The 26,271-nt window shown below is 38.4% G+C and overlaps 1 protein-coding gene across 5 annotated transcripts in view; it reads left to right on the plus strand.

The window, feature by feature from the left end:
* Positions 1-26,271, plus strand: part of lmf1 (lipase maturation factor 1) — a 99,688-nt gene that overhangs the window by 38,769 nt on the left and 34,648 nt on the right. For all 5 annotated transcript variants that reach the window (XM_069180721.1, XM_069180725.1, XM_069180724.1 and 2 more), the window contains one exon: positions 19,245-19,310. In XM_069180721.1, the coding sequence (XP_069036822.1) occupies positions 19,245-19,310 (66 nt within the window). The remainder of the gene's footprint in view (positions 1-19,244; positions 19,311-26,271) is intronic.

Consider the following 26,271-nt stretch of genomic DNA (forward strand, 5'->3'; position numbering starts at 1 on the left):
CATGGTGAAAATTTCAGTCTTTGTCTTTTCTGGATTTTGGTTTCTTTTCTGAATACCTGAATCTCAAAAAAACAGTGGAGAAAGCAAAAACAAAATAAGACAAGGGACATGCAAAGTATTTTGACATCAGCACACGGATGGAAGCTTGCGTGTTGGCATTTCATTCAGTGCGTAATCCTTCCTTGTTGGAGTCAGTCAGAGACAGATGATCAAAGGCTGGACTCTAGTGTCCCGTCTTCTGACCGTGACGGAGCACCTGTTCTGGAGTAAGGCTGGGGTAATTGCATTAATCCACAGAGAGGGCTGTTATTTGTGTTGAGTGATGCAGTGAGGCTATCCCATGGGTAACGAGGAACATACGCAAAGACAGCAGGCATTATGTTTTTAATGAAGACGGAAGACTCTTAATATCTCCCTGAGCCGATGTCTCTCACACTTCCTTTTGTTTAAATGGATTTTGGCTGCACCTCTGGTGCTTTTCCCCAGAATTTCACTTCTTCCATTTGTTCGGGTGTTTGATGGTGCTTTGAATATCTTTCTTTGTGCTGACTTCCTGTTACAGCGGCGATAGCCGGGTGGAAGATTTCTGCACAGAGATTACCAGCAGGTGGAAAGGAAAACCTTGTTCAGAACTCCCCTCAGGTCAGCTCTTAGCGTTTTAGTTAGGTATGCGCCCTGTGATTGCAGTGCACATGGAGGTTTTTCGATACCATAAGCCTTTCATACTGTGCTTATCAAACTTCTTGTCTGATACACACCTCCCCAAGGCCAGACAGGATCTTACCAGTTGTACTCAGGGAAACCAGGTGTAATTCGGAAACAATTGGTGTAACTCTTCCAACAGTTTCTCAAGACAGGTAATACCTATGGGCTGGAAAATTGCTAATGTAGTCCAAATCCAAGAGAAGGGTGACAAAAATGAAACAAGTCATTCTAAACCAAAAGTTTGGACTTTCATTGCGTATAAGGTTGTGGAAACAATTATTAGTACTAAACTAAAGAGTCACCTACATGGAAATTATATCCTGTTCAACAGAGATTTAGAAACATTCTTTGAATATGCAACAAAAATGGATATGTGCAGAACCTATCAAAAGACTTTTGATGAAGTTCTTCATTAGATGGCTTTTCAAATTACTGGTGGGAGTCTTTCAGGAAAACCTGTTTGGACTCATTTAGAAATGTGTGGAAACTGGCTTCTTTAACGAAATGGCTGGATGAGATGCTTGATCACATTGGCTACATACTACAGCCAAACAGTTAAGAAGAAAATGCTCAAATTAGGGTGATGTATTCGGTGAATTACCACAAGCATCTGTCCTGGGACCAATGATCTTCCTAATCGGTGAGCGTACTGTGTGCGCTATGGCTGCTGTCGCATCATCCAGGTGGGGCTGCACATTGGTGGTGGTGGTGGAGGGGAGTCCCCATTATATAAGTGTAAGGAATTATAATATATCCTCATCTTGCAAAAGTTTTCAGTTCCTCAATATTTGCAAGAAAGGCATGCATTATTTCTTGAAATGAAGGAAAGTTCATTGAGAAGGCTTATTTTAATGAGAAGAGAGATTTGTTTAATCCATTCCGAGGAAGGCTGTCACTTATTTATCTACAACATTAAGGATCCCTTTCCCCACTCAGTCTTTCATAAATGTATTAAGTACTTGCATCATATACCTCATTTAGCATGATTCATTGTTTCACATGGAACATTAAGATTCCATATAAATGTAGTCATGTTTGCGAAGGGCGGGGTAGTACTACAGTGGCTCTTCACAGGACCACACATCACACTTCGCCACTTGTTTTTCTGATAATACAGTATTCTGGCTGTTTTATTCCGAAATGTCTCACACAAAACGGGGCAAAAATAGGAAAAACAAGGATATTGATCACAGTGAGATGCTGGTAATGATCACATCTTTTCCTTGCACTGATTTCAGTGTTTATTCCTATCAGATATCCTCTGAACCTGTGTGCATCGAGCAGAACTAGCTGTTCTCTGACAAAACTGCATTGGAAAGAGGTATCCAGAGTTAGCCACAGTTCTTAATATTTTCTTCAGCCATACCTTTCATGCTTATTTTGTTGAGATTATTGCTAACAAACATAAATTGTGTTCATCTGTGCATAATTTCTACTTGGCTTGGAAAATTTACATAGTTGCAAAACGACTGGCTTGGCAAGCCATAACCAAGATGTAGGTTTTCAGGAAATTGAATCATGAAAAAATATCCGTAAAAAGCAGATTATGTACCATAAGGTCTTGAAGCTTTAAAAATGTTATAGTGAGCTACATTTGTCCGCATGCTGTGTTTTATTGAAGAAATCTTGCAAATCAGTAACAACAATTGTATCTTAAAGAGTCCAAGTTACTCTTTAAGGTTTTAAGAGCTAGGCTGCTTTTCTGACATACTGTGCTCAAGTAAAAGGTTTAGCAGCCTGCAAAACATAATATTATTTCAGATCCTGGCAACAAAACTTTAAATATGTCATAGAAAAAGCTGATATCGACCAAAACATTACAAATGTATTAAAGATGTCAAGTTAAGAAAAAAGTTAGACATATTATGCCTGCAAAAGTGTCCATATAACAGGTTTGTATTGATTACTTAAATATAGTGCTGAATTACAATTTGAAACATAAAGTTGCTGAACTAAATGCTAATGTTATCAGCCTGTTACAGATCCATCTGCTCTAAATAACCACAGATGGCTCAGTTGAATCACTCAAAACAACAACGAATGCTCAATTTTAACAAAACAAATTGAGACCACTACAGAGCATTCATTCAAATCATAGTCAAAAAGCAAAAGGATGGAAACAAAGGTAACATTTGAAGGTTTAAAAATTACTTAATGTTTTTTTCAAGGGTTTTCCTAAGAGTTGTAAGAGTTGTAAATAACCGTGTTAGTACCAAGAAGAGCTTGTAAACCTGCACCCCAGATGCTTATAACAGGTGCGTAGGAGACATGTCACTCACTTTAACAAGTCCTGTGCAAACCTCAGTTCATTTCATGAAAGCAAAAGGCTAAAGTTTCTGTCATGAGATCTTTGTTAAAAACAAAACTTTTAAAAACTCAAGACATTTGGGATCTTTTGAGATTTTGCAAAACTAACAAATTGCCAGTTTTTTTTAAACCCAGCTGGATACCAAGCACACAAAGGCAATGAGATATTACAGCTTTCTGAAAGTGCTTTAGAGTACTGAGAGTCTCTGAGTTGCTTTTGAGAGTAACTACTGTGATTCTTCTATATTGTTAGTTTTTAGAAGTTTAATGAAGTTTAACCAGCAGGTGATTTGACTTCCCACTTCTGTGCTGTTCTAAAAAACTGCACAAGTGTGCAATATTCAGGAGCTCCGGACTACAGTTTTAATCGGCACTTTCAGTGTTTGGTGCAGTTGTCTTTCACTTTTCCCAGCACATGAAATTGAATAGTTCATTTTTTCTTTAGAAAACAATGCAACAGGTTGCAAAGTATCACAAAGACCTTTCAGTATGCATAGTTAAATCCCTGAAGCTAGTTAAATGTTTTTTCTTTTTTAAAGAAGGGCACTAAATAGTTCTTAGTGCTGTGGCCCACAGTGAGGCTCTGATTGAAGTGTTTACTGTTGTGTTTGAGAAGTATTGCAAATGATCTAAGTCCATTGTTTTAGTCATTCTTGGGCACTGTTCGTCTTTTGCAGGGCAAGTACTGTCCAAAATAATGTCTGTTGCAAAATAATTTCTGTCAAATACCCTAGGCAGTTGTCAGCGTAACTTCAGTTTCTTATACCTTTTAGTCAAACCTGTTCAGCTTCTAAGAGAAATGGGCTCTTTATTTCATGTGGAATCCCGAGAAAACCGCACAAATTTGTGGCTGACCACTGTATGCATAATATTCAATATCCTACCAGAAGAATACGTTTTTAATAAACTTCAAAGGGAGCAGTTGGGAGCACACAGCAGAACTGGAGACTTGTTTATTCTGACTTATCCAATTTCTTTTATATTGTGTTTCAGAACTTTACTAATTAAAATTGAACTAATGGAAGACATTTTGCACTGGATTACTTTTAGACAGTTTGTTAAATGGATTTCATTTGGATTTTTGTTTTTGTTTTTGACTGTGGATCATATTTCTTGCCTTTTCATAGTTTTTTTTTTAATGTGGGTTTCTTCATATTGCATTCCCAATGGCAGGCCCTGATTAAATATAGGAGCACGTCTTTCACGAAGTTCCCATTTTGTGTGCTTTTACTTTTCTTTATAAGATAGATTTACAATTTATGCTGTTTTATACATATGTGTGACAGAAGAAAAACCAAAAACAACTTTCTAAACTATATTTAAAACTGTAGGACAGTGTTTGCTCGTCATCTGCGAAATATAATAAAAGCTTAAATTAATTCCCCCTGACAGAGTGATAGTGACTACCCTAATGGTTTAACTGTTCTATAATTCAGATGCAAGAAATTCCAGAATTTTTTAATTCGGTGATTTTATTTTAAGTGGTAAACAACCTTATTTTGCATATTTGTTCAATCAGATCCAGTTCCAAATTAAGATGGGCTACTGCATCTAATTTTGAAGTGTGGTAAACATTAATGTTTTGGCAAGTGACAAAAAGCCCATGAAATAAATCCGTTCTACTACGATCTGAAAGACGATGAACAAGTTTTTCAATAGTACAGTAGCATGAGTGCCAGTCTGTTATGCAGAAGACTGGGGTTTGATTCTCACATGGGGACATTGCATGTGAGATTACATGCATTTTGTTCTGGGTTGTGGGTTCTGAATCCAGAACAAGCTAACCAGCTACATTGTGGAAGCTTATATCCTGCCTTGGTTATAGACTAGATGGGTCTTGTTTGTCACTGTTCTTATGAGAGGCCAGTTGTGACATTCAAGGTTCAAGACCAGATGCATCAGCCTTGTGTTTTTTTAAATAAAATGAACCTTATAGTTAAACCTAGCTTAAATCTTAACTCTTACCTACCAAAAGCTGGAAAGTATATATTCTTTAAGTTTATATAGGGTTAAATCTAATCAAAGACTGGATTCTAGATTTAAAATATGTGAATTTGAGTGGTAGAAGGGTTTTTACACAGCTAGAGTAAGCATAAATCTAGTTCAGATACTATTATCAACACACCTGTTGCTCTTTTTGTAATAGTGAACACCTGCCTTCAAACCTTTTGCCTGCTCATACTCTGGCTTTGATTGGTAAACCAAATAGCCTCCCACCTTCGCATACCTTTCCAGTTATTGTTTTGAAACACCTTTAGGCAAATACAGGAGTGTGGAAATTTCGGTATCGGCGTACCAGGAAATATACCGCAGAAAGTAACTCTTTCAAATTCGGCACAAAACTCATTGAGAATGAAAACCATAGTTCAAAATTTCTGGGAGGTGGGTTTCGGGGTCTTTAACTTGCTGGAAAATGAGATTCTGCCCAAACAGCTTCCTCCCAGTTGGAATAGCATGATGCAGAGCTGTAGTAGTTATGCTGACCCAAGATTATCTGTGGAAGGTCAACACCACGATTCCCATACTCTTCAGCCTCTGAGTTTGGGCTCTTTTTTCCCATGGCATATGAAATTAGTTGCAGGGGTGGCATAATAAAATACTCAGTAAAATTATCTTTCATTTGCTTATTTTTTTAGAGTTATTCACGACAGGGCATTGTCTTGACTTAACGAGCCCAGCAAAATTCCAGTAGGTGTTTTTGATGTTAAAACCAATTTGGACACTCACACTAAATGCTAAAGTAAGGTATTGACCTACATACCTTCAATTAAAACAAGTCCGTTCTTTTTGCAGTTCTGAATCTGGATATCTTTAAGCATCCTCTCATTCTTTTTTTCCCTCTGTCGAGTTTGAAGTGGTGATTTTGTTTTTTTTATCATTAACAGTCCCATTTTGTTATGACTGCAGCAACCTTGGCCGATTTGCATGTTAGATTAGAACATAATGTAATGTTGCTTCATGCAAACCACAGTTCGACTTTCTTCTTGGTTTCTAGCCCTTTGATTTAAGGTTTTTGTTTCTTGTAAGTTTCCTGTGTCTCACAGAGGGGAAAACAACATTTGCAAGCTGTGGAAGTTGGGACTCCAGAACCTTCAACCGCTTATGTACTTTTTTCACTTTACAACGTTCAAAAAGAAGGCAATGTGGACCAGTGGCTGCAGCCCCATCAGGAAAGAATTTGGCTTAAAAAAGGCAACATTTTCATTTTTCATGTCCTTAATTACATTAGGGAGAAACATATTGATCTAATTTAGTTTGAGTTTCCGATACTAAAGTGTTTTTCCAGCCAAGGCTTCTGGGAGAAGCAGCCAGGTGATGCTGTCAAGCCGAGTTTAAAGCACTGACTCTCTTTCGTTTTCCTCCCTGGAGTGCAGAGCTCTGTAAGAATGTATTTATGGCAGAGCAAACCGAACCCTCATATAATAGACAACGCCTAATTGGATCCCAAATTGTACAGGTATTCGAGCTCTTTTATTAATTACTTTTGTGCTAAGGCTTAAGAGCTTTCATATGGTTTACACTGTGATGAATTGCTGCCTCATGTTCTAGGCAGGACCTGAATGTTCTGGACTTCACTGCGTAATACTTTGTTGGCTCATTTGGTGGGGTTGTAGATACAGGATGAAGGTAAAATTCCTCAGCTTTTTGCATGCAGAAATAGTCACAGTTAGGCTGAAAATGTACTCCCTGGTGAATATGAATATGAATTAGTTATTTAATTGTTCTGGGGCAGAGACTACTCCAGATGCCATCTTGGGTCAATCATTTGTGTAGATGGGAAAAATTCCAGGGTTCCTTTTCCCCCCCCGTGGGCACAAAGGGAATTTGAAAGGGCATGGTGTAACAGGGCTCATGCACTGAGGTAGTTACAGGGGTGATGCCACCCTCCATCTTAAATCTAGACGGTGTAACTCTGCTGTTGCACAAGATGGTGCCCATTTGGTGGCATGATGGAGTTTCCCCACTGGTTATGGAGTGGTGCTGTGTTGCTCTGGGCCCACTAGCGGCTGAGATTGAGTCCTGACAGGAGTGGAGGAGATTGCATGTGGTGTGTGGGGTTCTCCTCTGTCCATGGAGTGGGAACCCACCTGGGATCGGATCCCTGTAGGAGCAGGGAGAGCTGCATGCGTTAGTTGCGCAAAGTCCAGGAGGTGTGAGCTTGTGAAGGCAGGCGTGTGAGGTGTTCCATCATTGTGGGGTTTTCTTTTTTTGTTTCTTACCTGTAGTTTCTGATGAAACAAGTGTTTGCAACAGTTGGCCCTACGGTAGCTCTTTAGTCCAAAATGGAAGTCGACACCAGTGCCAGGAACTCTCCCAAGGAAAATTCTGTGCACACTTCAGCACTTCACTTCATCTTTCAGCCTGGATCCATTCTGACATATTTAAATCGGTGACCCCTGACCCTCCTGCTCATGGCTGTTAGCTTTTGCCAGAGTATATGATTCCCCACACTGGAGCGTTTTATTACAGCCAGTCAACCACACTAATGACTTCCTGAGAGAACATGTTGGCCCGAGCTACTCGATGATTGACTAACGACAAAGAAAATGGAAGTAGACAGTTTTCCACCATATAAGAGAATCTAAATAAGTCTCATATGTTCTGTCAAAAATGATGGGGTGTCAGTATGACGCGTGCCCATACACAACGGATGTGTGCATATGTTAGTGCTTTGGGTGAAGAAATATGCGATAAGTCAATTTGGCATTGTTGTTCTATGGGAAACAAGGACTTTAACGCATGAGAATTAAATGTTTGTTAATGGACACAAACAATGTGCGTGTAAGTCAAGGAAGTTAGTGGTTAACCATGCACACCATTTTCTAGTTAACATTAGTATATTTTTTCACACAGTTACTATAACCACAGCTTACAGTGAATTTAACCTTGGGGTGGTAGGTTTTGTGGGACAGTAGTCTACGATTTATAATGCTTCTGTTTCCTGATCTCCTGTACCAATGATTTACGTTTGTAGGCTTAGTTTTTCATGCTGACGGACACGCTCCAGGTAAGGATCTTATCAGTCTGGATCACACAAAAAAACTGTGCATGTTTTCCAACCGAAATAGCTAACTGCCTAATTCCTAGTCAGTTGTGCAGGCAAAATAAATTCAGAAACAGATAAAAGAAGCACTTCAGAGGTCACTAGTGCCCAGGGAAGAGGGATAACCCAGAATTAAGCGAATTGTAGTTCAGATACCCCTTAATAACTGAAAAGGATTATTAAAGGAATTAATAAAGAAGTGATTGAAAGTTCATTGGGGCTGATAGTCATAGATAGATACATTTTCAAATATGAGATCACATGTTTTGCAGCACCTAATCATGAAACAAGACCTAAGCAAAACATGGCCCATAAGTGCAATGAGGTTCCTTCATGAAACCAATCTTTTGCAGGATTCTATAGAGCATGAACTTCCAAGGTGTTGAAGAAGTTAAAAAGGGCCATGACATGGTAATGTGGTATTTTGGTGTCTGCATATAGCAGCATAAGTTATGCATACAGTAGGTTTCTTATCCAGGATATGATAGGAGGGTGAGTTTGCTTATGTATCTATTATAACATGGTGAATTGAAAATTCAAAATTGGTGGTGTAACTCGCAAGCCGTAACTGCAACTCCTGCAGGTAGTCACCTACAATGTGCATTTTGGATGGAAATACAACCTCTGGGAACTTGCATAATGTCTTGTAAATCATCTGCATTTTGTATCCCATGCCATTCTTTGAGGTCCTGATGTTAAAAACGCTTTTTTAAACGAAGTCAATTTAAAAGAAGTGGGAAGGCATTTTGCCCGTTGAGACTAATCGAGAATGATGAAAACGTTCATCTGTAAAAATCTAATTCACTAACATAAAGCAATTACACAACCAATTGCTGATGTGATCCATACAAGGAATAATTTCTAGCTTGAATGCTTGAGAGCAAAAACAGTACGATGTAACTTATAAATGTAGTCTTGATAATCTTAATTGAGTAATGCAGTTATCACGCATTCCTGACTTTCTACTGAACAGATGTTGGAATATTTCTGAGGTCTTGTTCTTCATGTGGAAGTTTCAAAAACGCATTTAGATAAGTCTTATTGAGCCAAACATAAAAAGCTGTTTTCCCTAATCATGTAGTCAAAAATAGTTAAACTTAAGCTTAAATTGGTTTAGGTGAAGAAATATTTGTCAAAATATATCAAAATAACTCAGATATTTCATTTTGATCATTATACATGTTTTATTTGATTGCACATTGCACAACATCTTCACAAAAATTAAGTTATTAGTAAATGTTTAATATTCATTATAAACATATATAAACTGACTCCATCAACATCTTGACGTTTTTGTAGGATTGTGAAATGATGCTGCTCTGAATTAATTTGACACATTCGAACAGTTACAGGTGTATTGTGACTGCGTGCTTCTGTGTCTTGAAAATGAGGATAATCAAATGAAGCCATGCTGTTGATGGCTGTCATTAAATTGAGAGTGTAATTGAAAGTACTGTCTAAACAGGAAATCAATAGTTTATAGTGAGATTTTGTTTCCTTTATCTTCGAAACTTCCATTGCCCTTTAACGGCAGTGTCGGATGCAGTACTGTGCTTCCAGTTTGTGTTTCTTGATATTTTATATTTTTATTCCTTGTGCCAATTTTAGGGGAAACATTCTTTGTTTCGTTGTGTCACGTTTTCAGTAATTATTTTTGATCACATGACCCTCCTTTAAACCTCCTGAAGGCCAATTCAGTTTGACAAATGCAGCACCGGACTGATAACCAGTATCAAATTTGCTTTTGGTTCTGACTGAAAGGGGTATAAGAGGAATAACTTGGGGGACACACTCCCCGAATTGTGATGTTTTTCCCCAGATGTTTTTAAGAAGTTTTTATATTTCCCTAGATTTTTTAGTCTTGATTTTGGGTAATAATGGTATTAAGTATAATGAATTTGCAGTATTTTTGTGTCTGCATCTAACAACATAAATTATGCATAGGATGCTTATCCAGTATGTGAAAGGACAGTGAGTTTACCTATGTATCTTTTTACATAACCAGTGTAGGTGGAATCAGTTTGTATAAGGGCTGGTACCTCTTTTGGATGGTTGATTTTATGGTTAGCAACGTTACTTCACAGATCCTGGATCCCGGATCCTGGGTTCGATTCAAAACCCAGTGACCAAAACAGAACCAAATAAGCAAGATAGACAAAATGGCATCCTCTCTTCTGCGGTCATTCTGATTGATCACTCATTGTCATTTACAGTCAAGAAAAATGGTTGAGGGTTGTCTGCAAATTTCTCAAAGTTACAGAACAGAGCATAGATTTCCTTCTGAACTGGAGTCAAAAGACCTGGAGACCCGACCTGAGCTGGCCTGAGATTGTCCCAGCTTTTACACACAAGCAAACCGGAAGGTTTCAGTTCAGCCGCAGTGTTCATGTGGAGAAGCTAGGTGGTCCACTGGCGCAGAAAACCCATTGATGCTTGAAACACGCAACGTCTCTGCCAGTGATTTACTGTGTGTTCCCCCAAGCAATTATGTGACTGTTTTTTTTTCCTGTCGAACTGTGGATTTGTCCTGTTATTCTCTGCATACATGTCCGTTCAGTTTGTGTCATTTCCCTTTCAGATTTTTTACACTTTTGACCATGAATCTTTAGTTTGTGACTATGCATGAAAGTTATTTTTTATAGGATAGTAAAGTCAGGTAGACCCATGCATGCCTATTGGAACCTGCTGGGGGAGAAGCCTGATGTTCCCAGCGATGAGAGCACAAGAACAGCTGAATCATGTGAGGGTGCCATTTGGGCCGTATAACTCAATTGACTTTTAGACAAAAAACGTTCTGAAGATGCATCCATTGCTTGAAAGAAGCCAAGATATCCCTTTGTGTAACAAAGAACCTTCTTTTCTCTGTTGGTTCCTAGTAGTTTTCACTTTTGTCTTCTTCCTCTTCTTCATTTTCCCCACCCATAATCTTCTCTAATCAGGACTCAGTTCTTTCTGCCTGTCAAACTGGTGATGTGTCAAGACAAAAATAACACATCTCTAAATCTAATCTTCCTATTTTGGGCTCATCTGTGTAATATAAGATAAGAGATAAGATCACTTTATTAGCCACATACATTAGGAGTTTGTCTATTCGCATACCCCAGCTTGCCCTCCATGAGACACAGACAGGGAGAGAAGCTTGGGGTCAGAGCGCAGGGTCAGCCATTTATATGGCGCCCCTGGAGCAGTTGGGGTTAAGGGCCTTGCTCAGGGGCCCAACGGAGTAGGATTCCTCTGCCGGCTGCGGGATTTGAACCGGCAACCTTCCGGCCACAGGTGCACATCCATAGCCACAGTGCCACCACTCCGCCCGTGTATTGACTAGTTTGCCAACTATTCAAGAATTTAAATCCGTTTTATAACTCTAACACAGGTCCCTGAGGTTCTCAGCAACCAATTACATCACTGGAGTATTCACCCCTCATCTGTACTCTCTATTTCCTGTCCACTTACCTTTTATTAATTCATAGACATGTATTACATGGATGTGACGCTGACAAATCAGATATTGGCCATTAAAGTATTTGAAGTGGCTGGGCTGACATGTTGTATCGCTTCTCATTTTGCTGAGCAGGAGCTCTGTGAATTTGGACCCTGAATTTTTAACAATGGGGGGAAAAGCTTGTTGTTTAGTATCACTTCAATTGCCAATTATGCAGAACAGGATGGACGTTTTCAATTGAAAGCAGCATGTGTACATTTCTTCTGCTGGATTCTGATGTTACTACTGGGACTGTGCTGAGCAGATCGTTTTCCAAAGGATGGTTTGAGAAACAGGATATGAATCACTGGGCCTGCTGTTTTATAATAAGACCAACGATCAAATGCAAATTGTTCCTTTTCTGGTTTTCCTTGTAACTGTCCCTTCTCCTGCATTTGTGCATGGAGAGGTTAAACTAATATGGGCTGCACGCTCTTAGTTGCAGTGAATGAATACACACATTGCAATGAATGACAACACTAGATTTTTTAAAATTACCTTTACATGTCAATATTATATATCTGCAAGAAAATCCCTAAAAATTTCTATGAATATTTTAGGATTTCTGTTGTTGTATGCATTATATATTAACTTTAAAAAATCATCTCATGTCTGTTTTGTCCATTTGCAGAAAGCCATACTGAAGATTTAAATAAAAATAAACTTATAAATTCTTTCAGGGCTTATTCTGGAATTTGTCTCCTCTTCCCATTGCGGAAATACAATATTATATCTGTATATGTAATGTTCACATACAATACAAGTAATCCTATTTTTGTACTTTTTTAATACTTCACAATCCTGAATACACATGGAATTACAGTGTCAAGAACATTTAGAAAAATAAATCTGTTTTTTTTTGTTTGTAATCCCTTTGAGATACTTCTGCTTTAAATTCACTTTTAAAATAACATCCTACTTGCTTTAAACATCTATGTAAAACTCGAGGTGATATATACTATCAAAGCCGATTCATCTAATTTAATTCAAGTTAAATTACAAACACATAAATGAGCTGGTTTCACCCACCTATACTTTGGGCCAGATTTCACTATTTATTTCTCTTTGAGCACTTGACAAAAAAAGTAAAACAGTTTGGGCTAAATTTTGCTTGAATTGTGTTTTGTCTTTGGCTTCAGCCAAGCTGTCAAAAATTTCTCATTTAAACGATGTGGCCCAGAACATGTTGTCTGATAAAGCAGATGGGGTCCTTTGCAAGATTTCATTTTGCACAAAAAGACAAGATTAATAGAATGTCATTTGGAAAAACATGCATTCCGGTACTCCTTATTTGATTAGCTGTAATGTCATCAATGCAAGAATGTCCTCTGATAAATAGCAAAAGTATCATGAATGGCTTATTCCCATCAGTGTATATGTCACCCATTTTGGGGAATATGGATCGTAATTATACTAATTTGTCTGATTGCATTAGCGTAGGATGAAGGGAAGACAAGGCCTCTTTCTTAACCAGGCTTTCCTCTTACGCAGTCTCCTCGCTTGTGACTCGGTGCTTGGCGTTGACGGGGGTGGAGGGGGCTACTGCCACATTCTGATCTTTGACCTCCCTCTGGCAGTCACTTCTTCATGATGGTCCCTTACTTCCATTCTTTTCATCCATCTTCCCCCCCAACTGCTTGCCCTGTTTGTCGAAGCCCTGCGCATAATGCCCAGAGCTCTTCTTTTCAGCTTTCGCAGATAAAGCCACGTGAAGTCACACAGAGGCGAACCCAAGCACTCCAGGAACGTTTAGCTGTGAGATTATAAAATAGATGCTACTGTACGCCTTGCATTCTTTTTGTGCTGTAAACGTTTCTCTCTGTGAGAGACAGAAAAGCTTAAAGGATACGGCTTCAAAAAACGGGTAGTCTGTTTTACTGTAATTATTATTGTAGAATGTTTGCTGTAAATATACTAAGTATTAATGCTAGTTTTGCTATAAATAGTCCTAAATCTTTTCCTTTTAAAACATGTATATTTAATGGAACAAGTAAAGGTCTATTCCATGCTGAAAAGAGAAGAAAAGAAACCCGTTTTGGCTGTGGAGCCTTATTCGGGTGTGCCGTGTGCTCTATATTTAATGCCCTGTTTAGATGGTGTAAGGTATTGGTGCAGATGTTCTTACTCAAGCAAAAGAGGTTCCTTATTTAGCTACCTTTGACGCCTCTGCCTAACAGCATTAAAAACACTGGAAGTTTATCACTAGGCCAATTTCCATTATTCATTTCAGACTGTGGCGTGACAACTTACCTCAGCCATGAGATACTGTGATACATCGACAGTTCACCTGTTTAAAACAAACAGACACAATTTCACTTCTCTGTTTGATTTGCACTCGACGTGTTAAAGGTTACGCTGGCACAAAGCCTTTATTATTAAAGAAAAAACTATTCACACTAAGTTCCTCGGTAAATCCCAAATCTCAGACATGCTTTGATTACTTCTGTGCAGTGTTTAAATTTTAATTTTCAAATATGTTTTGATACGCCCTGGCCTTTAAACCACTCAGCTTCAGTTTATTTACACTGTTGCTGTTGTGCAGGAGAGCAGAGTTTTCAGGCAGCGTGAACCAAGGTGTTGATGTGTACAAATTAAAAAAAGCATTAAAAATAGATTCTTTTTTAACATTCCCCCATGTTCCCATGCAGAAGGGAATAAACTACTAGACAACATATGAACACTGGGAACAAAGGCCTTCATTTTCTTTTATCAGTTTTGTTAAGGAAATTAAAAAATTAGAGGGTTATAAGTGATTTTGTTATTTTGCATTACCGCTACTTATTACCCAACCATAAAATGACTTCAGAGATTAAGATATAATATGCTATATACGTGCTATAAATATTGATATATGTATGTATATCATAATATACAGTATATATATGCTGTATACAGTATATGTATAATATAAATATGTATTAAATATTGCTATGCATGCTGTGATTATGCAATAAATTTGTAAAATGGCAGTTAAGCATGCAAAGCTTTAATTCCTCACAAAGTAGATTCGTCATTAGCGCTGTTCCATTATAATAGGCTCATTTTGTTCCAAAGTCATTAATTTAGGAATCTAGAAACTTTGATTCCCCTGTGGGTGTTGGGGTGCATAAATTCAATGCAGTTAACTGTTGCAGTTATTTTTGCCTGTTGTGGTGGTGGCATGTCTATACATTTCTGATTCTCAAGGAGATATGAATAGTATTTCACTGCTTTCCCCGAAGGTCTTTGGCCTTCCTTTATCTCCTGTCCCCCAGTCAGCCTGCACTTTCATTCTAAACCCGCTTTCTGTAGGAAAGAAAAAAAACACAGTGAAAGACAGCTTTGTGTCTCGATCGCTGCAGCAAAACGCATGAAAAAAATCATCAGAAGGAAATCTGACATCTGGAGTTTAAAAAATTAATGATATAGGATGAATATAATTATCTCTTCTCTTTTGAAAGATGTTTTGCATTTCCAAGAGTATAATATTAAATTATCATCTGAATCATTTTGCAACTTATTTTATCACTGGGAAAAGTTATGCAATCTCAGGTTTCATGAAGAGTTAATCCGATTATATGGATTAAAGTCAAATATATAACTGTCATTCCTGCAGCAAAAAAAAAAACCTTCCTCTTTTCCCACTAAAGAGAGAGAAATTGAATTATAGTTGGGGTAAGGCAGGCAACCCTTCATTTTAGCAGCTGTGTATGTGTAACACAAATAGGTTACGTAGAGGCTGTCCTGTCCATCCGTCATCTTTAAAATAATGACTTCAGTCTGCTCATTGTGTTACATATATTTTTGTGTAATTGCAAATGGGAATGTATGGTTTGTGTGTATGGATAGTCCATTTGATTTGGTTCTCCAAATATCTCTCCTGACTGTGCACGTGCTCTGCAAATGTTTCCTGCTTCCACTCACAGGGGGCACATGATTGTCCTGCTTGTGCGCTGGCTCAGCACTGTCCTGTGAGCGCCGAAAACAAATGTTTTTGATTTACCTACAAATCGAAATCGAAATCGGAACACAAAATCGCACAGGCAGGGTGTGGGGAGCACCAGCCCGCGAACCGCAAAATGCAGCTTAAAAGTCATCTTAACACGTGTGTGTTTGAGAGGTCGGTCACTAAGAGCATGAAGGTGTCCAGGTATGAAAGAGACAAGTTTGTGAATTTATCATGGAGAGACATGGAGAAGTCGAGTAGTGGAGTTTACCCATTACGGCCTCCCTGAGATTGAGTGAAGACGGAAGAGATCATCTGAAGAGTTGAAGTGGATATAAAGTGATTGTACTCCCTTCAAGGTTCAGTCTGAACAGTGGACTGTACAGGCTTCTCCGAAAGGGGACCACCAGTTCATGGTGGAGCCCAGAGGGGTTCTGTCCACAAGTTCAGGATCGCTCAAACATGCCAGTGTTAATGCGACGTGCCAACTTCAAGCTGCATTCTGTGGTTAATGGGTAGGTTTTACACTTCAGGGGACTGCATATGTGTTTGTGCCTTCGCTCATTTCAAGAAGAGTAAAATGGAGCACATTCCTGCCTTTGCTCACAATGAGAAGATGTTCCATAGATAATTCCATGCTTGAGTCCTTAACATGAACAGTGTCTTTTAGCGCAAGTGTTGGTGAGCTGGATGCGTTTCACGTTCCTGTCCTTTTCAGTACAATTTCCAACGTTGCATAGTGACAGCAGTGTCTGTTGTTGTGGCCACAACTCTGAGTCTTGGCAAAATGACACAAAACCCATTTTGTAAAGTGTGTCCATGGCCTGTTTGGCATGCAACGGGAGGGCTTTGGAAGCTTTGCTCAGTTTAGGGAAGCTGAACTCTTTCTTAAATACCAAGCAGTTTTATCGCTTTATATAATACTACTCAGAAACATCAAACCACTTGGGCAAATAAGTTGAAGAAGACTGATAGAAAGCTAAGATGTAATCTCCAGTTGCTACTGCCCGGGGAGCAGGAAATTGTTTGAGCAAAGCACTTGTCTCAAATTCCGAGAAGGAGTCGGTTTTTCTCTGCTGGAGTTTGACACCGAGGGTAAACACGGTGTCGTACAGTTCACTGGTATTCTGCTCATTCCTTCAACATTGATGAGCTTCAGTGCGGTTTGTAGGAATGATGTACACCTTGAGCTCCCTCACCATCCTTGTCATTCTGAACATACTTCCACAGAAATCGCAGGCGCCACACATCTCGCAGTGACAGAAGGTAGCTCCAACAATTTTGTAAGCCAAGATCAGGTGTCCATTATTACAGTGCCAGTGGAAAAAGGTTTGATGTGCCGTGATTTGAAACATCTGAAAGGTTGGAATTGAATGGCACTAACATCTGGAAGCATCTAGGTTTTCAAATCAGGCGCATACATCTTGAGGGGGGTCAGGAGCAAGCATGTCTGTATTGATTGCTTCACATTTTACACGACCACGTGACATTTTCCTAGCTATGTCCAAATATGGGAACACGATAGAGAACAATTTTCTTCCACAATCTGATGATCTGTAGAAATGGCTGTATCACGCCATGTGGTGAACATTGGCCACCTCAGCTGCTGTGCTTTTGTCAGAAATTAAGTTTGTTGGTCTCAAAAAATTGGACATTTTTTTCACTCTTGCTGTGTCTTGCTATTTAACGTCCACTATGAGTAATTGTCAATCTTTCCTCCCTTTCCAGATTTTTGCCGGGTGCATCTTAGCTAATGTTAGGATTTTTTTTCCCCCAAAATGTAGCCTACATAGTTACCTCGGGATGTGTATTTCTGGAATGCAAGGTTATATTTCATATTTTAATGTATTGCTTTATTAAATTTCGTTTAGTAGGGAAAATAGGGACAAAAAAAAACAACAAATCAAAAAACAAATCTAAACATATATGTATAAGGCATATCTAAATATATAACTTGTAGCAGTCCCAGAAATACGTGTCAACATTATTTTTCTTACAAAATATTTTGCAATTTCCAAATCACGGCCTAGTTAGAATTTCAGAGCCGTTTTCAGTTAAAAAATAAATTAATTGCTGGTTTTCTACGCAGATAGCTTTTCAGTACATCAAGAGAAAATGTATACTATGGGGGAAAATGTCACTGTGTGTGTTGGGGTTTTTTATAAGTATGCTGTATGTATGTGATGTTTTTCATGCAAATGGACAGGTTCCTTTAAACACAAACAATTGACAAAACCTTGAGATCTAATCCAGAGAAACTGTCAGAGTAGACACTAAATTCTACTAAATTCCCAAAGCTCTTCCTCCTGGTGTTTTGCACTGCTAACGCCAATATTACTTTTGAAATGCAACAAAGTGATCTTATCACACAGTACCCCCTATGTTCCTTGTTTGTATTTCACGTTGACAGTTTTGTATATATGCATAGTTTTCGCTTGGTTTCTTTCAGGTAGCGTATTTCAGTAATGTGCAGTCAACCCAATTTGTTGCTGTACTCTATGTATTTTCAATTTTGCAAAATACTTCAGTGACTGAAACAGTGAACCAGATCTGGACCGGAGAATTCTTGCTCAATCATTCTGAATCTTTTCATCTCCCAATCAGTGCAAATTAGAAATTGAAACCATGGCAAAAGAAGTTCTAGTCATTTCAACAACCCACTCCGATCTGTTCAAGATGGTGAGATAAATAGTATCAGGGCAGCACTGAGATCCAGTAGGACAAAAATGAGAGGAAAAAAAGAGTCGGCAGTAAATTGTTTCTAACCCTTACAAGAGCTGTTTTAGTACTTCAAATTAATTGGAATGTAGACTGAAATAGCTCATCCAACTTATTTGCAACTAGGAACTGAGTAGTAATAGGTTGCTATAGAATCTGTGCCAAAATGTTAAACTAGATATCGGCTGATAATTAATGAGCAGGTTTTTTTAAAAGGATAATAACTGCAGACTGAGAATAAAAAAAAATAGCTGTTTTGGGGCAGCACACTCTTCAACAGTGGAGTTCCTACCTAGATTTAAGAGTTGGCACATTGTGGGGAAAAAATGGTATTAAGTGACACTGAAAAATAGATGTATAATTTTCTTAAATAGGCATATTACAGTATACTAAGGTCATGTTATAGTACATATGTAATACTACAAGCAAAAGACTTATATCCAGGTTCATTCTCACTCAAACAGCTTTTGCATTGTTTTTTAGTGTTTGTTTTCCACAAGCATTTTGTTCCTGCCCACAGCACTTACACATTTTTTTAAATGCCGTTTATTTAAGATAATATGTAAATCTGAGCAACTGTTTCGCTGAACAGTGTGACCTGGTTTCCCCTCCGGACGTGCGGTTTAGAGACCAGTCAGAAAGAGCAAATACGCAGGCATTCGCACGACTAAAAAAGAAACGTTTGCCGAGAACTTGTGAGGATTCAGTTAGACCAGGAAAAGCAGTATGTTTTCAGTAGTGTTTTAGAGAGAACTGGGCTTTGCTCTCACATTGATATAAAAGGGCAAAGAATGGTCAGTTTTCCTATATGCAGTATTTAAGGTTTAAAGGTACATTTGTTCACTAGGGTTGGTCCAGCCTCATCCTCGGTTGCACAATATCCCAGATTTATTATTCAAGCTACAGCAAACAGAGTGTAGAAACCATTTAACAGGGGGTCCACATGTGTAGGTACTGTACTCCATGATACGGGGTTAGGGGAGTCTGCCACAATATGACAAATAACATTTTTAATGTCCATGTTTCACAAGCTCAGAAAACTAAAGGCTGTGCTTTTTCTGCAGGGGCTGATAAAATTACGAGGTGACCATTGCTGGAGGGACCTCACCTGTATGGACTATCATTATGAGGTAGGTGACCCTTCCCTAGTTTAGCTGGAGCTCCACATGATCACAAGGACTCATTGTCAGTGAATTGTGGGTTTTTTTTTGTATCCGTGCATGATTTTAAATCTCCACATTTGTTTCAGATTCCCAGATATGTAAATGAACATTTGTGCTCCCACTGTTAATTGCATTTAATAGTAATTTTATAATATGGTTCATCTCAGTGGCACGATGGCGGAGTGATTCGCCTTTTGATTAAAATAAAAAATTAAACAAAATAACAAATAACGTGAAGAGTAAATGTCCAAAAAATCAACTGCTTAGTGTTATTCCGTTTTACAAGCTCTGTGATTACTGGAATTGGGTAGTGTGTGCACTGATAATTGGGAACTGCCAAAAAGTTCTGCACCAAAAAAGTCAAATGTGCTAAAAAGTGTCTCCTCCTCCCCCTGATCTCCACACATAAAAGGCCAATTGATCTCTGCTGATGAGATCAGCTCTGTGAAGCAGAACCACACTACAACAAATGCTTGTTTGTGTTCTTGCTCCAGGCAGTGTCACACTGTGGATACCACTAAAACAAGTCAGAGATGCTAGAGAGTTTCTTTCGGATAGATCTATACTATAGGATTTCATGTGTCCAGGAAAAAAAAATATATTATAAAGTGATGATCAAAAATAACCTGATTTTCAAAGGTGGAACTGTAGGTCAAACAAGACTCAAGCAGTTTTATTGAAATAAATCACAGGATTCCAAAGATGTGGATCGAGGAAGCTGCAGTTTTATATATGGAAGAGCAAAACAGAATTTCTCCTTTCTACTTCTGAGTATATAGACCTCTAGTGTTTCCCTTGGCCTTTTATGGTGAATATGGAGAGAATGGAGAATAGATGGAGAATACAGTATAAATGATATATTGCAAAAGAAAAAAAAGCATTGATTACCACCTGTGAACACAAGCTCATTTTACTTGTTGACATGGGATGAACATTGTTTAAAATGAATTGACCCGCCTGAAGATGGACAGATGGACACATTCTGAACCATTTTGCCAGCTAATTCAAAGAGATGTTCATTCCATGACAGCTGAAGTTAAGATATTACATTCGTGTTCATGGATAAATTATTTTATGTTAAATTCTTGTTCAGTTCAGTGGTTGTGCACAGCGCAGTTACATTTCTTTTGATTCCATGTTTTCCAGTCGCCATTCAGGCCTTCAGATTTACTGGTGTCTTCAGTCAGAGGCTAAAGATTATGTTAAAGCTGAGTGGCTGGAAATAACATGGTTCCTCGTGCAATTCAGTTTGCTCTTGTAATGATTCCTGCTAAGAAGCCATACTTCATATAATTTATCTTATGTAATTAAATTAATTAAATATAATTAAACTCTCTGATTCCAAAGCCTTCTGAGAACTTATTCTGGTGAATCATAGAGATGGCTGATGATTGAGTCACCTCTGTTCTGCTGAATGTGGTCGATCCTGTCGGGCCGTTGCATGACATAGACTCCTACAGTAATTCTGTTTTTCCATAGGGGCTGAAAGAAATTGATCATAATAGTCTGAAAACTGACAAATGTAGTGCTGTTTTGCAACAAGAGAACCTGGTTTGTGTCACTCATGATTTTAAAGTGGTTTATATAAATTACATCTTTCCAACCTACTTCAGTTTGTTCCTAACAGAGAATCTACTCACAAACAAGATGATGGACCACATGGCCACCTCTTGTTTGTAACATTTCTTATGTTCTTGCAATCATATAATTATGTCTCAGCATTTATGTAATGGTAATGCCTAGGGAAAAGATTCAGACTGTCACATAAACGTCCAAAAAATGTATTGATAAAAACTGTTCCATACAGTGGTCTCAAGGATTCTGAATTATATTTTTACCAAACAAACCTGCCATATTGTGTTGTGCTCCTCATTAAACATTGTCCTTTAAGGAGCTTCATAATGAGGTTCTAGGATGTTTTCAAATTTTCTTACATAAGCAAGGAGACACGTGATTCTGGCCAAATGACATCTTAGTAGATGACAGCTCTTCCATGAAACATGAGGCGTACGAGCTTGCCAGAACATTATTATTGTTCATATCTGATCTGAAAGGTAAACTTAATCTGCTTTAAGTTTCTGAGAAGAAAGAAGCTGTATGTCCATGTTATAGATAACACTGCTGGTGGTTAGACGGCGCTGTGATGATTCAAATTTGTTTCTCAGATTTGAAAATTGCAAATGACAAAACTGTATTCAGGCCGGCCTGGGCGAAGAAAATAAAGATCTGATGATAACCTCCCCCAAATACAGGTTATATATAATGTTTAAAAAAATGTGTTTTTCCCTGATTGTCCTGAATTGCAGCTTATTCAATTATACTGGGACCTTTGACAGCTTGCATGTTTTATTCTTTCTAATATGATATTTTTAATAGGGTTAAATCATTATGGAGAAGTTGCAGAATTTAGTGCTTATCCCTGCTCACAAAAGGATTTAGTGTTCCGATTGGCAGATTGGATTTCCTAAATTCCTGTTTATGTAATTATATCAAGACCTAAATTTTATCTGATTGAATTTATTACCACTAACTCTGACCATATAAGGTAAATAACTGAGCTGTGTGAAGCGCTGATTCAACATGCGACACCGGTTTTTCCTCTGTCTATCCACAATTGTTTTTTTGCAAAGAAACCTTGCCAAATAGATTGTAGCCTTGGACCGTCACATCTGAGCCAAACACATCTGGCAGCTGGAAACTGGACCTTCATCCAACATTCACAAAGTCTTCCCGAATACTTACACAGAATGATTCTGCATGTGTCCAGGCAAGTCGATTGATCGATGCAGGATCCTAGGATCTTTGTATTCCTGTGATCCAAGAATGTGTTGCCTTTGTACCGAGTGCAGTGACTTTTAAAATCATGAGGAGTTGCTAGTTCCCCAGCTTTCGGTTTAGGTTTTCTTTTTGTTTTCAATTATTTCTATTTTGTTTTCTAATCATCCGTACAGTACGTCTAGAATAATTTTTCCTCTGTAGCTCACAAACCAGCTTGATGTAACCAGGTGCCAAGTGCAATAATATTCGCTTTCTACAAGACGGAATTAACAACGGAAAGATCAAACTTAAGCAAGCCTAAAAACAAAAGCAACAAGCAACTTGTCTCACTTTTTTCAGAAAGGCTATGTTTATTAGTATTTTAGTGGCTAATTATTTGTCACTCATGGAAAGACTGTTGGATTAAAAATCATTATAATCATATTGTTTGCATTATTAACTATCTCAGTTATTTGACCTTGACTAAAATTTTAGTTAGTAGTACATATATCACGTACATATAGAATTACACAGCCTGTTTTAAAGTGGGGTATGTTCTAACAAAGGAAATAATGAAAGATTTAAGATGTAATTAGAAGGTGCATGAAAATCAGTAGATCATATAGGTTTCCTATCAGAGGTTTGGGGACTGATGCTGAGCTTGTCTTAAAAAAGCAAAAACACTTTTTTTTTTAAATACTTTTGTCTTCAAACATTGCCATTGCTCTAAATTGTCATGATCTTAATCACTGGAGGGGGCAGGCAAAGTATGAAAAAAAAAAGCTGCCGCCTTTTTACATAAACAGATTGGATGCATCCTGGGAACCGTCCCTGTTGCTTTACCACAACAATACTGGGAATGAGGCTTCAGTACACTGAGATTAGAATGTACTGTACTTCGCATGATCCAACTCAAGTGTACGGGAAGCGTTGTCAGAAATGCTAAATTTGTAAGTATGTCACGTGCTGCTTGGACAGTCTTATCCCTGTTCGATGCAGAATGCGTAGTTTTCCTTTACGTAACATAGCAAAGGACCCCATGTGTATTGTGTGTTATGGATTTGTCTGGGAAATCTCGTAAATGAATATTCTTAAAATAAATTTCATATATTGGGAAGAGGAGGCCCGAATGTCACGGGAAGGAGCTGTGCGTCTGCGCTTTTTACCTGAATTTCTACGCGTCTCTAATGACCAGAGCTCTTTGTAATAGGAGCTGCAAACTGCTACTAGCCCTGGTGGCTGTTCTTGAGCCATATAATCTAGGTCGTGTTCTGTTTTTTTACAAAGAATTAACCAAAGAAAAATTATGAGAACATGAAATATTCTTGAAATATTCTGATTCACTGTATTCATATTTTGTCTTCGGGATTGCTAGGATTTTATGTACTCTTGGTGGGAGCGTTTGTAGTGGTTTCTAAGCACGGATATCAAAACGTAAAGGGGCCCAGTTAAGCTGTAAGAGGGATTTGACTAATGTAAGATCCAAATTACAGTGGTAAAGGGTAATTGGTAAAATTGGTAAAGGTTTTATTTTGTACACGTTTGTCTACTCTTAGATCGAAGGGAAGTTCACGGTTCTGTTCCAGTACATCTCAAAAGAGTCCTTGATAAATGATAAATGAGTCAAAACAGTAATTATTCTAGAACATTTTATTGATAAACCTTGGTTATAACCTCTCTGTGCCAGACTGTGGCATGAGTTTTGGAGCTGTTGTGTCCATCTGTTACAGGAAAAAGTAGGAACTGAAACTCAGTTGTAGACAGGAGCTCTTTCATCAGCTGAGAGGTAGGAGTGTTTCCTTCTCGGTTCCCGCAGGGAGTGTGGGCTGCGCCAAGCTTGCATCTGTAGCCGTTAAAACCTGAATTTCCCGAGATTTCTCTTTTTCGTACTGGTGACCAGCTTATAAACAGAAAGTCGCGAACAAAGGTTAGGCTGGATTTTAGTGGGCACCTAAGGATACAGACGGCTTCCTTTCTTCCAATATGCTTTTGCTATAGTTCTTTCTGTCTCAGTGAACTTGGTTGAAAGTGTGTAAACCTGGGTAGACCTCTTTTGGGGTGATCAGAGCTTAACATTACAGTTTTTATGTGAACTACGAGTGAAGACTGTCAACAAAGCACTCTCAGTATTAAAATGCCTTTTGTGATTATTCATCAGGTCTAGAGGTTAGCAATAAGCCCATCCATATTCTAATTCACCTGTCCAGTACAGGGACACAGGGGGAGCCAGAGGCTGACCTGGCAAGTTACGCCCTGGGAGGGACATTGGTCCATCACAGGGCAGACACTCACACTGGGACCAGTTTTCCCAGAAGCCAACTCACCTATGTCTTTGGACTGTGGGAGGAAACCAGAGCACCCAGAGGAAACCCACAAAAACATGGAGAGGACATACAAACTCCACCCAGGTAGCCCCCTAGCAATTGAACCGTGGGCCCCAGTGCTGCGAGGCAGTAATGCTAACTGCTCTGCCATCTGTTACTAATAACTCTTAGAGCAGTTTGACTTGACTGTCAGAAAAGGCACTTTTATTCCAGCCAATTAGGCAAAAAACTACCCATCAAAACATGAACTGTTGTAGTAGTTCAAGTAGGGAGCTGCATCAGCATGCGCAGGCTGCAAAGGAACAAGGTTTATTCCCTTCTGAAAAGAGAAGAAGGGAAACACAACGTTTCAGCTGTGTGACATCCGACTCCACAGCCAAAACATTGTGTTTCATTTCTTCTCTTTTCAGCATTGAATAGACCTTTAGTTTTTCCATTAATTGTTGTATGTTGTTAGTTTGGATTATTGTCAGGACACAAGACAACCAACAGGGTACTTTGTTAGCAAAATAAAATGCTTTTGGAAATGCTTTAAAATATCCATTATGAATATTATTAACTTGTTTAAAAACTGCAGGAAAGATCTCCGTGTTCTGAATGGCATTAGTATGTGTATAATATGAGCTGTTTAATTATAAATGAAGCTATCGTCCTTACAAAATCAGACATTGCAGTTCTGCGTGGCACTGTCCACAAATGCAGATGTTAATATCCGAGGGTATTTGATTGGCACCAGGGCATATTCAGATGCCAGTCTGTTTTGCTGCAGGGATTTTGTAGCCTGCATGCCAACGGAAACATTTTTTTTGTGCCAGGTGGAACAGCGAGGTTTTCTTTTTAGACTAAGTTTTCTTATTTGGAGCAATAAGTGTTCTGGGAAAAGTTTTATATGGTTTTGCTGAGCAGCAGCCACCAAGGAGGAAACTATACTGCATACATACATTAGTCTTTATTAAAGTCTTTTCGCTTATCTTTAATTTATCACTCTTCTCTTTCTCAGGAAGACTTTTGAGTCTCCCATTATAATACACTTATTTATACGATGACCCTTATAAAACTGAAGTCTGACATCTGTAATTACACACACTTACATTGAACAACAGAAGACTCATCCTACACTTGATGAGATGGGAGGTCCCAGTTCCATTTTCTTTATTCTTGCCTACGGTCCTGTCCAAGAGCACTTCTGGAGCATTTTATTGGTCATGTCCTTTGGTATAATTAAAAATTCATTAGGTATTAATTATTTTTAAGAGGAAAGTAAATTGTAGCCCATTTGCTCCTATTGAGTAGCAGAGGGAAAGGAGAGGTTCTTGAGGACAAACACTCCATCCTGTTTATTGCTAACTTGAATGTCATTCACACCTGTTGGTTCTTATCTTATTCTGGTTAAATATTAATCTTGGTTGAAAGGGAAGTCTTGGTTGAGTTGTAAAACAGAACTGTTAGCAAGGCATGACTTGAAATGAAGCCTGCTGTCATAAAGTTTAGTTACCTAACAATAAAGTCTTGTTTGGGTCATTCATCATTTCACACCAAGGAGATCTGAATTTAGGACCTGGGCTTCAGATGATGCAGCTTCAGTAATAACAAATTATCCTTTACGTTTTGGAATTGTCTTTTGAGCAGTTTTCCAGTGTATAAGCCATAGAAAAATATAAAAAAAACTTCTAAACTTTTAATACTTGGAGCTTCCCCCTGCCTAAAGGCTAAATGAAAGAAAATACTAAATTGTTTTGCAATTTGTGACTCAGTTTCCAAAATACAAAATGAACAAACAGAAAAGCACCACTTAAGACTACTTACTTTTTTCCTCCTCAGTGGCTGACTCACAAGGTGTCTGTAAA

The sequence above is a fragment of the Lepisosteus oculatus genome, chromosome 19, assembly GCF_040954835.1.
Source record: "Lepisosteus oculatus isolate fLepOcu1 chromosome 19, fLepOcu1.hap2, whole genome shotgun sequence".
NCBI classification, from domain to species: Eukaryota; Metazoa; Chordata; class Actinopteri; order Semionotiformes; family Lepisosteidae; genus Lepisosteus; species Lepisosteus oculatus.